Here is a 17136-nt window from a genome sequence, read left to right as displayed (position 1 = left end):
GCTATGGGCTGTGCTCTGGTTCTCATGACACAGTTAGTATTTTGAACCAATCACAGCAGTTCTTTGCCTGAACGTTCTAAAAAAAAAATATGTTGTCTAGGATACCGTTTAAAAACAGTCTTTACAGCAGAGAAGCTTTTTTTTGTAACTAGGTTTTATAATATTTATTAAACCTGCAGTGTGTAGAATTTTGGGTTTTATTTCCAGGCAGATTTTATAGAAAGTGATTATAATATCCATAAGCACATTTAATTTAGTGCATAATAGCTGAATTTTTTTTTTAATGATTATTTTTTCCCTTAGAAAGGGTCTCATATATGTCCATATTTCTGCATATTTTGGACCAAGGCCTAGTGCCGCCATCTTGAAAGTGTCATAGTTGGAATGTCATCAGGAGCATTGTTTAAAATTTACAAATGTTCTTGTCCTTGAAGGCCAATGTAGCTTCTGTTATTATTCGAAAGGGTTGGGGTTACCCAGGGAGTGTTGCATTCTAGAACTTTGTAGAACTTTCTTGATGATGTCATATTACACACTGCACCTTTAACATTTATTATCAATCAGAATTTTTTAGTAGCTTATTGAGACACCCAACTTATCATATATAGATTTTCTTTCACTATTTTAGACCAGGGTTCTCCAGATGCTTTAGAGGGGGCTAAAGGGGGCCTGTGTTGGTAATGAGCAAAATGCTTAGCAACAGATTGAGCTGTTTTTAATTCCATTAGAAGAAGAAGAGTGGCCCCTCGTCCCTAAGCTCCATGGAGCATCGCTGATCCAAAGCGTGCCGAGCGGGAACACACTCCAATCGGACACACACACACACTCACACACACAGGCAGACACACACAGACACACACACACACAGACACACACACAGACACACACACACACACACACTCACTCACACACACACACACACACACACACACACACACACACACACACACACACACACACACACACACACACACACACACACACACACACACACACACACACACACACAGACAGACAGACAGACAGACAGACAGACAGACAGACAGACAGACAGACAGACAGACAGACAGACAGACAGACAGACAGACAGACAGACAGACAGACAGACAGACACACACACACAAACACACACACACACGCACCTCTGAGTTCTTCTTGGTCTTGACGTATGTTTTGATGCAGGACGGTGGAGCGCGAGCTACACATCGCTCGTGGACCGTGTACTTGCAAACTGGGAATGAGAAGAAATAAAAACAATGCAATTTAAAACATCAAAAAAATTGGAAAAAAAGACAGAACGCATAAGAGAGAAAAGAGACAGTTTTCATACAGTTATAAGGCAAGGCAAGTTTATTTCTATAGCACAATTCAAACACAAGGCCACTCAAAGTGCTTTACAGGGGCAAGATTAAAATACATAAAACACATTAGAAGACATTTAAAAGCGAATGAAAAGAAGTAAAACATTTAAATTAAATAAAAAGTACAGGTTAAAATGGAAACAGAAAAGTCTTCAGACTTGATTTAAAAGAACTGAGGGTTGCAGCAGACCTCAAGTAAGTGATATACACACTTGGGTTTGACGAGAAATGTGTTTGTGGGGAAGCTTTTCCTGAAGGCGCCAATACTGAATAACAGCTTCTGTGTCGCGTGTGAGGCTGAAACATTGGCAATCTCTATACTTTCTGATGAAGAGAAATGAAAAACTAATGGCTTGGTGGTGATTTTTCCTCAATTGGTATTTTTTTTTGTATTCCAATTTTCAGCATTGCGTTTTAAACAAATGCCTTTGAAACAGCTTTGAAGATGACACACAATTTTTACTCATAAAAATCATAATACACGTTGCCAGTTGATGATTTACAATATTTTTTTTAGCGCAATTCAGAAATGTTTACATAGATTAGTTTAGTTTAGTTTTATTTGTGCAAATAAACAAGATTAAAAAAATGGCAAGAAGATGCGCATAGACATACATAAATGCACGGGTGGGACAAAAGAAACCCCGAAGGGCTTATGAAGGATGTCCACCTGACATTAAAATACAATAAAGAAATTAAGTAAAATATTCAATTTAGCATTCAGAAAATCTAGATGTTGGAGTTCAAATCCTTTTTTCATATTCATCAGATATTATAGTCCAACGTTTTCCTAGAACAGATTTTGTATGCAGCCTTTTTTAAATTTTATGAATCAAAAATATACTTACTACAAGCCTTTAGAAGACATTTGTGGCATTTTTCGTAAGAACTAAATGTCTCATAAATCAGACTATTAACCACAAATGACCAAGCAGATGACAATATATATTTTTAAGTGAGTTTGACCTCCATAACATGGGCACTGCGACACACGAACAGACAGTCCCTGGCCTCTGTGTTTTGTGTCTATCCCTAGAAATCAATGCATCCGTCTAACCCCTTATTGCTAAGTGAATTCAGTCTGATCTGTCTGTCTGTCTGTCTGTCTGTCTGTCTGTCTGTCTGTCTGTCTGTCTGTCTGTCTGTCTGTCTGTCTGTCTGTCTGTCTTGTCCGTCTGTCCGTCCGTCCGTCCGTCCGTCCGTCCGTCCGTCCGTCCGTCTGTCTGTCTGTGAGTGAGTGAGTGAGTGAGTGAGTGAGTGAGTGAGTGAGTGAGTGAGTGAGTGAGTGAGTGAGTGAGTGATTAAATAAGACATTGTTTCTTAGCAATTTTTGCCTGTTTAAATAAAGGTTGATGATGATGATGATGATGATGATGATGATGATGAGTGAGTGAGTGAGTGAGTGAGTGAGTGAGTGAGTGAGTGAGTGAGTGAGTGAGTGAGTGAGTGAGTGAGTGAGTGAGTGAGTGAGTGAGTGACATACATAACGCTGAGTGAATTGACTCACATGAGCAGCACAGTCCCTGCTTGCCCAGCCCTATGAGCATGTTGAGACACAGGTTGCAGTACGCCGGCTTGTTGAAATGCTTCAGTCTCCACACGTGTTGCCCGTCATCTTTCACGTTCTGCAGTCAGATATAGGGGGAGAGTGGATTGAGTTGTGCCACAAGACAACTTTTTTTTCCGAAAGCTATATTTCTTAAACAGTTTATTTCAGATCCAAAGTTATTTTTACCAGAGATGCACCACATCCTGAAATATACATACATATTTTAGTTGGAGACTTTACTGTCAAGGGCCTCACTTTAAAGTCCCCCCACTCTCCCCTACAGGTGAAACTCGAAAAATTAGAATTTCGAGCAAAAGTTCATTTATTTCAGTAATTCAACTTAAAAAAAGGTAAAAAAAAATATATATATATTATATAGACTCATTACATGCAAAGTGAGATATTTCAAGCCTTTATTTGAGTTCATATTTAACATTCTTCAGTGAGATATATATTAATGGAGGACAAAATGATTAACTGATTGAATGGATATGGTCATTCTGGAGAACGCTTGTTAACATAAAAAAAAACACTTTTTGTCAAAATCGGTGAATATCTCCTCACGATCCGCTACTTGTCCGTACTGTGTGTGCACTGCAAAAAATCAATGGTTAATGCACTCTCTAGGCTCTGTAAACTGGTATGTAAATAAAGGGGGCTCACAATAGCTAGAAAAATGCCTGTTTACAGAGGCTGTGTATTAACACTGGACTTTTTTCAGCGCCCACACGGTACGAGCAAGTATTCACTGATTTTCACAAAAAGTTATTTTGACAACAAGCGTTCTCCAGAATCACTGACTGCACCTTTAGGTGCCTCCTTATGTAATTTTACATTCTGGTGGGAGAATAATCAGTCTATCATTTTCCTGAATTATTTGTAATTAAGCTTATTGGTTCTCTTACATATGCATTTTCTTTTATTATTTTTTTATTTTACTTATTTGTGTGTGTATATACGTTTGTCCAAATTGTCCAAAGGCAGTAAAGACAGGAGGACGTGTTCTTTGCTGTTTTCCCTTTTTTGGAATATTCATTCATAAAAAATTAAACGAGACTTGATAGTGGTTTTCTGCTGAAGATGGTCCAATGGTTCCATCTAGTGGACACATGGAAAACTACAATACAGCTCCGGAAAAAATTAAGAGATCATTTTTAATCTTCATCTCTACATAACTTATTGACAAATGCTCTTAATGACAAAAAATGTATGTGAATTTGGTAGAAATGTTGCCAGTAGTTTATATTATAAAATCAAAATGTTCATTCTACTCAAACATATGCCTATAAATAGTCACACGAGAGACACTGAACATTTGGAGTGGTCTCTTAATTTTTTTCCAGAGCTGTATCTTTATTGTCATTGAAACAAGTACAAAGAAATGAAGTGCAGTCCTTGTTCAGTGCAAATACCATCACATTGAGGTAGTATGGTATTTGTAGTATGCATGAATAAATAAATTAATTAAAACTATAAAAATGGTCAACTATAGGCATTAGAAAAACACACATAAGACACACCCACAAAAACATCCAAATTCACACACTGAATGTGACAAACTGATCTCATTATTTTGGGGGGTAACACACAGCAACACATGTGTAAGGATGTTCTAAGAATACCGCTGGCAAGTATGCAAGCTGTTATCGTCAGAATCGCCCCAAACAGGATGCTGTTTTCAACACTAAAAATCTCGGCCCGGGGTGTTTCTAACTATTTTAAATTCTGGCTAGAAGAATTGGCCACATCCTAAATCTAAATGTGTATATACCATACTAAATAGTAGATTGTATGGGTATTGGAATGCAGCCTTAATTGGTGTGTGTGTGTGTGTGTGTGTGTGTGTGTGTGTGTGTGTGTACTAACCGTCACCAGGCCTAGTAACACCAGTAGTGGGATGGTTGTCATATTTCTAACCATACTAAATCTGGCCACAAGAATCGGCCACATCCTGAATCTAAATTTTTATACCATATTAAATAGTAGATAGTATTGGTATTGGAATGCAGCCGTATTTAGTCTGTGTGTGTGCTGACCGTCTCCAGGCCTTGTAACACCAGTAGTGGGATGTTTCTTATATTAACTATACTAAATCTGGCCACAAAAATCGGCCACATCCTAAATCTAAATGTTTCTACCAAACTAAATAGAAGACAGTATGGGGAATGGAACGCAGCCAGAGTTGAGTTATCCACTAAAATATGACTTTTACTTTTGACAAACTAATTAACAAGACAAATTCAAAGGAAGTTTTTGTACTTAAAAAATATACTGTATACTGTAATTAATTTATTTTTCTTACTTTTACTTTTTTTGAATTGTTTTATTAACACCTATAAATGCAGATTACCTAACTACTAAATAGTAGATTGTGTGGGTATTGGAATGCAGCCTTAATTGGTGTGTGTGTGTGTGTGTGTGTGTGTGTGTGTGTGTGTGTGTGTGTGTGTGTGTGTGTACTAACCGTCTCCAGGCCTAGTAACACTAGTAGTGGGATGGTTGTCATGCCTCCCTGGATCCATTCCTCCAGAGACACAGTGCCGTCGTGATCATAGTCGATCTCCCGCATCATGTCCTGAAGAATCTACAGTATCAACACGCAACAGAGGTCAAAAAAAGTATAGTAGTTTGGTCTGTCAGTAGGGAGAACGGGGTAATTTGTCACATGGGTTGGATGTCACATTCGTTATATCTCGGAACCTGAGCGCGCTAGCTCTGAAATGTTGATATAAAAAAGGTCCAGAATTGGGATCAGAGGTCACATACATAGACTTCCTTGGAGGAAGACAGCTGCATTTCAGGTGAGAGGATGTTTTGTGTTTTTCATGTCAAATTCAAAATATTTTGCTTCTCAGTATTTTTCTTCTAGGCTTTTACACAATGGGTTTATAACAAAACACTTGTTACCCTCAGAAAGTGTGAAGGGTAAACTATAGTTTAGATTGTGGTTAGCGAGCTAATTAGTTGTCAGATGGTTGTTGGCCTTGATGCTAGCAAGAAATTCAAGTTGGGGTTGGTCGTCAAATTTTTTGGGGGGTTGGTTGTCACATGTTATCTCAAGGCTGCAGCCAGAAAAGGAACCCAATAACGAAAGAAATTGTCAAGCTGTATCCTCACTGACACCCCAGAGAAGGAAAGAATAGAGCAGGAAAAGGCAGCTAGCAAGCAAAAGAAAAAAGGGCAACAAAATCAAAACAACCCAGTGCATCCCAAACTAGACCAGCTGCCAAGGCTACAGAACGTTATGTAGGCCTATTTGTCAACTTGACAATGCAATTAAACATTCAAATTTGGTTCTGCCTCCTTGCCTTCTTTTTAAGATTTTTCCCATTAAGATAACATTGTGACAAACAACCCCATAGTGTGTGACAACCGACCCCTTGATGGGGTTGGTTGTCACAATGTGTCAGAGTGTCTTTGATGGTAAATTACTTCTTCATTACAATAAGTTGGAAAAAAAGAGAGACACACATTTCTAGCCAACACCTTAAGCTTCAATTTAATGTAGGAATGGCTATTGACAGATGTTTTGGTGATGAGCAATTCTCACTAGAGTAAAAAGTGTGCCTACTTACCCCGTTCTCCCTACTTTGCCTCACACTTACGTTCAAATTCGTATTATTAGTCAATTCTGTTAAAGCTGTACTAAGTAAGGGATTTGTATCATAACATTCACCATTCCACTTACAAAATACAGCTTTAAGTGGGAGAGTATGGCTGTGTTCGAAACAGTCTACTAACGTCCTACTCATACTAATGTTGACCTCAATTTGTCTATGTTGTGGTTGTGTATGCGAGTTTGTGTAGGAGAGAAATGCCCGGATGAGAACTTACTTCCGGGAAGATTTTGTGTATGGATCGATAGGTTACTTTTCCTACTCAACCGCCCCACAATGCATTGCGTCTTTTCAAACGACACGGAAGTTTAAAAAAAAAAAATCTTTATTGCTTCTATATACTTCAGTGTAAACGGTCCGACGAACCTCGCATACAAAATCGATCTTTAACTAGAAAGTATGTAGTATATACATATAGTTAAGTATGTAGGAGGGAGGACGTTAGTAGGTTAACTAGACAGTATGTAGTATATACATATACAGTAGTTGAGTATGTAGTAGGGAGGGCGTTAGTATGTTAAGTAGACAGTATGTAGTATATAGTACATATAGTTGAGTATGTAGTAGGGAGGACGTTAGTATGTTAACTAGACAGTATGTAGTATATACATATAGTTGAGTATGTAGTAGGGAGGACGTTAGTAGGCCGCTTTTCGAACACAGTCTATTTTCTTACCGGTTTGAGCTCGGTCACGTCCCATTCCAGGTATTCCGCCACGTGCATCATCTGGGAGATAATGTGCTCCAGCTCCTGTGGCGATAAAACCAACACACACACACACTCTCTCTCATTACAGGCTCAGTCAGAAATACAGTGTTTACCTTGCTGTGTATTGCAGCCCTTTGCACGTCCCTGTCACTAAAACGTCTGTGGACTGAATAGATGGAATGACAAACAGCTCCTAATAGCAGGGTTTGGGGAATGTCTTTCTTTTGAGAGAAAACAAAAGCCAGTGTGGGACGAGCTAACAGCCAGATGGGTTAATTACTATGGTTGTTTTTTGGGGTTGCAGAGAAAGGGGGGAGGAGGGGGGGGGTACTGAATCACTATAATGCACTTTGGACTGCTTTAATATTGGGGTTATTTGGGGGTATCGAGTTGGTTAGTGTGTGTGAATTAGAAGCAAGAGTTTCGAGCCTTTGTTTAGTTTTTCTCTGAAATGTGGAGTACAATTTGGGGTCACACTTTTTTATTGTGATCTCTCTTTTCATTACAATTCCTTCTTCCTCTCCCTGTTCCAGTTAATAGTAGGATACATTACAAAAAAACACACCACCCACTTAAAACTCTGAACCCCTCAAATTCCTACCCCCCCCACCCCCCTATAACCATCTATACATATACACATGAGCACCCTTTCATTCATGAATAGGCCTACAGCTCTGGAAAAAATTAAGAGACCAGTCTGGATTTTTCTTCAATCTTCATCTCTACATAACTTATTGAAAATGCTCTTAATGACAAAAAATGTATTGTGAATTTGGTAGAAATGTTGTCAGTAGTTTATAGTATAAAACCAAAATGTTCATTCTACTCAAACATATGCCTCTAAAGAGTAAAACGAGAGACACTGAACATTTGGAGTGGTCTCTTCATTTTTTCCAGAGCTGTATATACCCGCAACGCCCACATGTCTTGTCTCTTAACTTCATCCATCCCTACACACACTGTCCATGTCCAAAATGGAAATAAAATGATTGTATATTTGTGTTATTCACCATTTAGATAAGTAATAGTAAATATGTTAAAGGTGAAGTGAGCGATTTATTTATGTTAATATACGTGTTAAATTGCTCTATATTTCTTTCTTTTTTTTCTTTTTTTTCTCTCTTTTCTTGGTTTGTATGTATTGTCTGGTGTCGTTTGCTTGTTTGCTTATTGTTACAAAAAAACAAAAAATAAAAAGAATTATACAAAAAAAAAGAATTGCTCTATATTCACACAGTGATCACTTCTATAGTGTGCACGCTTCATAACACAGGTCTCTCAGTCACCCGCTCTGCATGCAATCGGCAAATAAACTTTTCGGGTATCCCTCAACCTGATATCCAATCAGAACGCTACAATATGTCACGACAATATGTGTTTGGCGCTAACAGATTTTATTTTAAACTAATGTGTTCTCTGCCCCATTTCAACTATGTCTCTACACTATCAATAAAAAGCATAAAAATGCAAAAAAAAATAAAAAATAAAAAAATTACGCGAAAAATAAATGAATAGATAGGATTGTTTACACATTATATATATAAACATATTTACCGAGCTGTCCAGAGATCCGTTTCCATCCGTGTCATAGAGGCGAAACATGACTGTGGAGAGAAAAACAAAATGTCAGACTACAGTATGAACCTCCTGCTCTCTCTCCACCTTCACCGGCCTTTGATGAGTACATTGAAAGCAGCGACTGTGGCTCAGGTGGTAGAGCGGGTCGGCCGATGATCAAAGGGTTGGTGGTTCGATCCCCGCCCTGCCACTTGTGTCATGGTTGTTGTGTCCTTGGGCAAGACACTTCACCCACCTTGCCTCGTGTGAATGTCGATAGTAAGCCTGCTATCGGTGTATGAATGTGTGTGTGACTGGTAACGTGGGAAAGGAAAACAGGTCTCCCTTGCAAAAGAGTCTTCGGACTCAATGGGATTTACCTGTATAAATAAAGGTTAAAAAAAAAAAAAAACTCACAGCTCTGAGCTCTCACTGCTCCCCTTGTATTAAAGGTGGAGTCAGCGATTCTGGAGAACGCTTGTTGACAGAATAACTTTGTTGCAGTGGTCGCGGGTTCAAATCCGACCCGTTGACCTTTACTGCAGGTCATCCCCCCCCCTCTCTCTCTCTCTCTGTATCTCCCCATTTCAACTCTGTACTATCTAATAAAGCTTGAAAATGCCAGAAAATAATCTATAAAAAAAAAGAATAACGTTTTGTCAAAATCAGTGAATATCTCCTCACGATCCACTACCTGTCCGTATCTGTGTGTGCCCTGCAATAAGTCCAGTGTTAATACACAGCCTAGGCTCTGTAACTGGTCTACAGCCAAAGGGTGTATAAACAAAGGGGGCCAACCGTAGCTAGTAACGTGTCCATTTACAGAGCCTAGGCTGCCTTTAATGACAGTGTTCTTCACTACATGCAACACTCTCCCACTTTCATCACAGCCTCAAGTCTTTATGGAACATACTTGTGAGAACAACAGAAAGAAAGACTGTTTGCAGATCCTTTTCATACTAATGGTCATACTGAGTTTCTCTCTCTCACACACACACACACACACACACACACACACACACACACACACACACACCCCTCAACACACAAACACACACACACACCCCTCAACACACACACACACACACACACACACACACACACACACACACGCACACACACACACATACACACACACCCCTCAACACACACACACACACATACACACACACACACACACACACATACACCCCCCCAATCCCCCCCCCCCCCCACACACACACATACATGCGGTCAAGTAGCAGCAGGGGGGCGGGTGTTGATGACATCATAAGGAGTTGACGTCACATGGCAGTTCGTCAGCCCGCTAACGAGGAGCTAATTGTCAGTTTCCTGTTAGGGTGGGAGGCTTTGTGGCTAAGCTGGCGTCTGATGGTTAAGGCGTTTTGTTGGAGGCTGACGGTGTTATAAAGAGGTGATTGTGGCGAGCGAAAGAGGCCCCGAAAAATAGGAATGGAGTTGAAAAGAACACACACACACACACGCACACACACACACACACACACACACACACACACACACACACACGCACACACACACACGCACACACACACACACACACACACACACATGCACGCACACACACACAGACACGTGAAAAAGGCCCCGAAAAATAGGAATAATGGAGAAAAGATTTGAGAATTGTGATTAGCCTTGTTTGAGTAGGAGCCGTCTTGCTCAGACCTGCACAATTATGACGCGCTTCTTGCTGAGCGCACAGAAAAAATGCAAGACGGCTCCTACTCAAACGAGGCTGATAACTTTTTACTGAAGCAAACATGGGTTGGACCAAGAAAAGGCTAGGTAGTATTGAGTCAGAGAGATGTACTACTTAGATGCAACACATAACATACACATGCTGTTGAAGGATAAATAAAGGAATGGAGTTGAAAATAATTAAGAATTGTGAAAAATTAAAGGGTAACTTGGACAGAGAATAGTCCCTGTTCTTAGGATAAGGGGGAAAACAAACTCTTGACATATTTACGAATTCAATGCAACACATAACATAAAATGTTGCTGGAGGATAAATTAATTGATTAATTAAAGTAAGTTAATTTAAGTATTTAAAGGTGCAGTGTGTAGAATTTGGGGTTTTATTTCCTAGCAGATTTTGTAGAAAGTAATTATAATATCCATAAGTACATTTAATTTAGTGCATAATAGCTGAAAAAAAAATGTAATTCTTTTTTTTCCCTTAGAAAGGGTCTCATATATGTCCATATTTCTGCATATTTTGGACCAAGGCCTAGTGCCCCCATCTTGAAAGTGTCATAGTTGGAATGTCATCAGGTGCATTGTTTAAAATGTAGAATTGTTCTTGTCCTTGAAGGCCACTGTAGCTTCTGTTATTATTCGAAAGGGGTGGGGTTACCCAGGGACCGTTGCATTCTAGAACTTTCTAGAACTTACCTGATGATGTCATATTACACACTGCACCTTTAAGATAACATTTCTCTTGAATGTAATTTTAACATAATTATCACAGGATATTAACAAGTTAAAACCCCCTTGGAAACAAGCTGCTAGGGATCTAAATACTAAACGTGAAACAAGGGAAAGTGCCTCGGTACAAAGATTTATATCAGTTTTCACCCGCACATTTTCTTTCATGTTTTTGAATTTTTTTTGACAGCGCAAACATAACCACAATTTGCTCTTTTACGATAAAGGAAAAACATCAGCACAGAAACTGCTCAAACAATCAGCGCAGTTCCTAAACCAAACCAGCAGAGGGAGCCATCCACCTGAATACTACCAACAGAGTCGCCTCAGCCTCGATAAGACATCCACAGTTAAATCCATGATGCCTTCACACACTGGCTGCATCAGTTAAATTATTTATTCCATTCCTGCCCTTAATGAGAGCTATACGCTACTCAATAATTCAACACATGGGTGAGAACGACCACAACACAGGAGGAAAAAGTCTAATGTCCAATTAGGCAACTTTACTTATGAATAAATAGCCTAATGCGATAAACGCCGTTTGAAATGGGAAAAAATGTCTCAATAAACGCCGAGTAAAAAAACGGCATCAAACCTTTTATATACTATCTATGCTTCAAACAACTCTTTGGAGAAAATGCACAGGAGCTGCAAACAGCATTTCAAATACACAAGTAAGACTGAAAAAATATAGGCGCTATAGCAATGAGATAAAAAAAACCTGGCAACATGAAGCATAAAATATATAGACAGTATATTTTTTGAACAAGTTGAAAGAGCCAATTATTTTCACAAGCGGGCAAAAGAACAACACAACAGAGAAATACACAGATTGATTGATGGTTAAGATGAAGAAAATACATACCGTTAGCCTCATAGCATAATTGCCTAAATCATATTTACTCAACTCTACTTTTACTCTACATCTACTCTATTCTACATCTACTCTACATCTACTTTACCCTACTCTATAACCCTTAAAATATGACTTAGGCAATTATGTTATTAGGCTAACGAAAAGTAGATGTAGAGTAGAGTAGATGTAGAATAGAGTAGATATTTACTCTATACTAAACTTTTACTCTACATCAAGGTTTTTATGCTTGATGTCCAGATGTTATGTTAACCTTGCAGACAGGATTAAACTCATTCCAGGCTTTGTGAATGCTTGGTAATCAAGAAAAGTTCAATACAGTTACTCCATGCCCTTAAAGCTGGTGGAAGATTTGGGGAGAAAATGGCAGTTGGGATAGAGATTCGAATCCAAATACCTCAACCGCTCCACTTGTTCTCTTTGGTCCCTCCCCTATGGTCCCTCCCTGACACGAGGGATAAGAACAGAGAATCGGAGCCTCGCTCTGATTGGTCAAAGTGTACAGCTCATGTTAACTTTGACCAATCAGAAATCATATATACCCCAGCTTTAAATGGTAATACAGACATTCCATGCCCTTAACAATGATAACTCTTAAGGCTGATATACCGACATATGCTCACTGGCAGTGGGAGGGATTATTTTTTGGGTATTTTGATACATATTTCATATTTTGTTGTGATATAAGTGGCATAAGTTGTTTTTGTATTCATTCTTTTCATACAACCTGCCTGTAACGAATGAACAAGCTTGCACTTTTTAAGATTGAAAAACTAAATAAAATGATCTTGATTTTAAAAAAAACCTTGCAGACAGGATTTTATATCGGAAGTATTCCTCGGAGCCCAGAGAAACAGAGAGTCAACAGAGAGTGGGTAGAGCAAAAGCCAACAAGTCAATATAGTCAAATCTATTCATCATTCCTGTTTATTGATTGAACTGTCAGTCGTCTTCTTAACCTTTATTTATACAGGTAAATCCCATTGAGACCGAAGACTCTTTTACAAGGGAGACCTGTTCCCATTCCCACGTTACCATTCACACACATTCATACACCGATAGCAGCAGGCTAACTATTGACATTCACACGAGGCAAGGTGGGTGAAGTGTCTTGCCCAAGGACACAACCACCATGACACAGGTGGCAGGGCGGGGATCGAACCTCCAACCCTTTGATCATCAGCCGACCCGCTCTACCACCTGAGCCACAGTCGCCTCAGTCTGTGTGCTTTGAGTCCAGACATCAAGCCAGTTTAGGCTTCAAACGTTTCTTTATGTGTTAAAAAATTAGCCCAGTGAAGCAAATGGCTATATGTGACATTGGGCTATATAATATACATAAAAAGGCTACTGATTCAATTTGATTTGAATAGCATCACAAACTATAAGCACTATTGCACATTAAATCCTATGCAACGGTCCATATGGACACTATGTGTAATGCCCAATATTAAAAATATCATTTATTGTTTGTTGTAGTTTTTACAGTTTTTATCTTGATCTCTGCTTTTAAACCTGGAGTGTATAGAATGTTGGGTTTTATTTCCTAGCAGACTTTGTAGAAAATAATTATAATATCCATAAGTACATTTAATTTAGTGCATAATAGCTGAATTTGTTTTTTTAGAATTATATTTTTTTTCCTTAGAAAGGGTCTCATATATGTCCATATTTCTCCATAATTTGGACCAAGGCCTTGTCACCGCCATTTTGGAAGTGTCATAGTTGGAATGTCATCAGGTGCATTGTTTAAAATTTAGAATTGTTCTTGTCCTTGAAGGCCACTGTAGCTTCTGTTATTATTCGAAAGGGTTGGGGTTACCCAGGGAGCGTTGCATTCTAGAACTTTGTAGAACTTACTTGATGATGTCATATTACACCCTGCACCTTTAAATACTTATTTTTACTTGTTTGAGAGGAGCATGACGGAGCCTTCAAGGCAGCGCTACCTGGAAGGCCCTATCCCCTATCCCCTAACCCTAACCCTAACCTCAACCTTAACCATCGCTGCCTTGAAGGGGCACAAAACACCAAACACCTGTCTAATAAAAAAATTATCTAAAAGAAAAACAAAAAAATAAAACACATGAACCAAAAGTGATGTGACATGGCGTGACAGCACTTTGTGTTACATTTGATTGTATGAAAAGTGCTGTATAAATAAAGTTTTGATTGATTGATTGATTGATTGATTGATTGATTGATTGATTGTGAATGTTGATAGTTAGCCTGCTGCTATGCCTGCTGCTATCGGTGTATGAATGTGTGTGTGAATGGTAACGTGGGAAAGGAAAACAGGTCTCCCTTGCAAAAGAGTCTTCGGTCTCAATGGGATTTACCTGTATAAATAAAGGTTAAAAAAAAAAGAAAAAAAAAAAAAAAAAGATTGATTGATTGATTGAGAGACTCACACTCCAGCTTGTCCTCCGGTCTCCCTCCCTCCAGCAGCGACAGGTAACACACGATGTCTTTGAGCTGGACGTTCTCCAGAGGAGGAGGGGGCCGAGAGGGGGTCTTCAGAGGGGTGGACGTCCCTTTGATCAGCTTCAGCCCTGTAGGGAGACACACACACACACACACACACACACACACACACACACACACACACACAGAGGAAAGGTCAAAACCCTCCATAACACCTCTAATGTTGGCAGTAGCCAATAGCCTGCTGTGTGTGTGTGTGTGTGTGTGTGTGTGTGTGTGTGTGTGTGTGTGTGTGTGTGTGTGTGTGTGTGTGTGTCTGTGTGTGTGTGTGTGTGTGTGTGTGTGTGTGTGTGTGTGTGTGTGTGTGTGTGTGTGTGTGTGTGTGTGTGTGTGTGTGGGATGGGGGTGGATAGCATTAGTCACAGTCTCAATATTGATCAATGGGTGGGTGGTTGTGTCCAGTTTGGCTCAAGGTGAACAAACGATTACATTCCAGGTTTAGTCTCATCGAAAGACTTGATTTGTTCTTAGAGCAGCCATTTTCTTGCAAGTGATTTGAGTTTTTAAATAGAACTAAGGCTTTAATATATTTTAGTGAAATGTGTCTGTCAACCTTATCCCATTGTGTTTAATTGTGTTCTTAAGGTGGTAGAGCGGGTTGCCCAATGATCGAAGGGTTGGCGGTTCGATTCCCGCCCTGCCACTTGTGTGTCATGGTTGTTGTGTCTTTGGGCAAGACACATCACCCACCTTGCCTCGTGTGAATGTCGATAGTTAGCCTGCTGCTATCGGTGTATAAATGGTAAAATATAAATGGGGAACAGGTCTCCCTTGAAAAAGAGTCTCCGGTCTCAATGGGATTTACCTGTATGAATAAAGGGTTTGAAAAAATGTAACAATACATTATGTAAAGCCGTTAACACTCCTCATCTGGATTCCCAACTCTGGGTATATGCCTGGCTAACGAAATGTGGCTAACGTACTCCAGCTACAGAAGCATATGTCTAGCCCAAATACCACATACATCGATGGCTTTTTAAGTAGCACTGAAGCTATATTTTTCTTTCAGTGGCACATGCAATATTTTAAATATTTGTCACATGTGTAAGCTGAACACAAAGCAACATTAGAAATTGAATAATTGAAATTAGAAATATTAGAAATAATTCAGACACTGGGCGGTTATATATGATTTTCAGAATTGGTACAAGCCGGTAGCATATAAAAGGAAAATCTTGCTAAACCTTGCTACCCATAGTAAAGCCAGATATGTTTTATTTTGTCCCTACAGTCCTTTTAAGAGCTGTGCAATGGTAATGTATTCATAGTCAGGGAATACACATACAGTTTATAACCTCTACTCTCAAACCAGTCATTATGCAGTTCACTTCTAAAAGTACTTGTGGAAAAACAAGCCCTTTATTAATGTAATAAATAGAATATGCTCCTGTGTGCAGACAGCAGCAGTTTAGAGTAGAATAGTTTAGTTGTCCCATTGGTGGGAGGATGTACAGTTAAAGACCTACTTCACCGGTGGAAATATGAAGGTGTTTTGAACTCTGAGATCCTATGTAGTATAAATGTGCAAAAATGTTAGAAATCGGTTCATCCTAGCCTGAGAAAAGGCAGAAAAAGTGTTTTATGGTCTCACTGTCTCACCCTACATTTTCCCATGTGTGACATCACACTAGTAAAATGTAGGGTAGGAATTAACAGGACAGCTGGGCCAAGGGAAGACTGAGGGAAGACTGAGGGAAGAAAAACCTCATTCATTATATTATAATATAATAGTGATTTTATAATGATAGAACGCCGGTTCCGTATGGGTGAAGTATTCCTTTAACAACACTGGATCAATGAGGCCTAATCGACACTCTCACATGCAGTGGACTTGCACTGATTTGGTTAATCACATCATGGCCTATGAGCTAAACAGGGCGCACACTGTCTAGTAGATATTGAATGCACGCGATTGAAATGAATACTAGGTCATGTGTGAGATGATGTCATTATTTTACGCATGTTTTTGACTCACTAAAATGTACATATTTAATTTTTTTGGCATTTTCAAGCTTTATTAGATAGTACAGAGTTGAAATGGGGAGACAGAGAGAGAGAGAGAGAGAGAGAGAGAGAGAGAGAGAGAGAGAGGGGGGATGACCTGCAGTAAAGGTCCACGGGTCAGATTTGAACTCGAGACCACTGCAACGAAGGCCGGAGCCAATATGGTACACGCTCTATCCACTACACCACCGGAGCGCACCAACTTAACAGCTTTTAACCTGATATGAAATCAATACCAAATCAGATTGGATGTAGAAACTATTTGGGTCTCTTACTCATTATACAAATAAAAAAAATATATATATAAAATGGTGTCTCAAGTGTTTTGTATGTCAATGATATATCAAACCTACCTTCTTGCCTCGGTCAAATTGTCTTTAAGTTTGATTGACGGCTTATTAAATGGATAACTTGACTTTATAACGATAAACTTATACCCCAGATGATACACTACTAGTCACAAACATGCTTTTAGTTTTGAAACTATTCCAGCTGAGATAACCGACTTCCCGCTGTGGCAACCTCACTTTCCT

At 39.2% G+C, this 17136-nt stretch overlaps 1 protein-coding gene across 3 annotated transcripts in view; it reads right to left on the bottom strand.

Annotated features, from left to right (window-relative positions):
* dgkb (diacylglycerol kinase, beta) overlaps nucleotides 1-17136 on the bottom strand; it is a gene marked incomplete at both ends in the record, with an annotated part of 94294 nt that overhangs the window by 63780 nt on the left and 13378 nt on the right. For all 3 annotated transcript variants that reach the window (XM_080040142.1, XM_080040143.1, XM_080040144.1), the window contains 6 exons: nucleotides 1143-1231; nucleotides 2869-2986; nucleotides 5375-5494; nucleotides 7204-7278; nucleotides 8791-8840; nucleotides 14527-14667. In XM_080040142.1, the coding sequence (XP_079896268.1) occupies nucleotides 1143-1231; nucleotides 2869-2986; nucleotides 5375-5494; nucleotides 7204-7278; nucleotides 8791-8840; nucleotides 14527-14667 (593 nt within the window). The remainder of the gene's footprint in view (nucleotides 1-1142; nucleotides 1232-2868; nucleotides 2987-5374; nucleotides 5495-7203; nucleotides 7279-8790; nucleotides 8841-14526; nucleotides 14668-17136) is intronic.

Source organism: Ammodytes marinus (assembly GCF_949987685.1).
Source record: "Ammodytes marinus genome assembly, chromosome: 13".
Classification (NCBI taxonomy): domain Eukaryota; kingdom Metazoa; phylum Chordata; class Actinopteri; order Uranoscopiformes; family Ammodytidae; genus Ammodytes; species Ammodytes marinus.
Note: the sequence above shows the minus strand (reverse complement) of the source record. Positions and strands in the feature narration are given on the sequence as shown.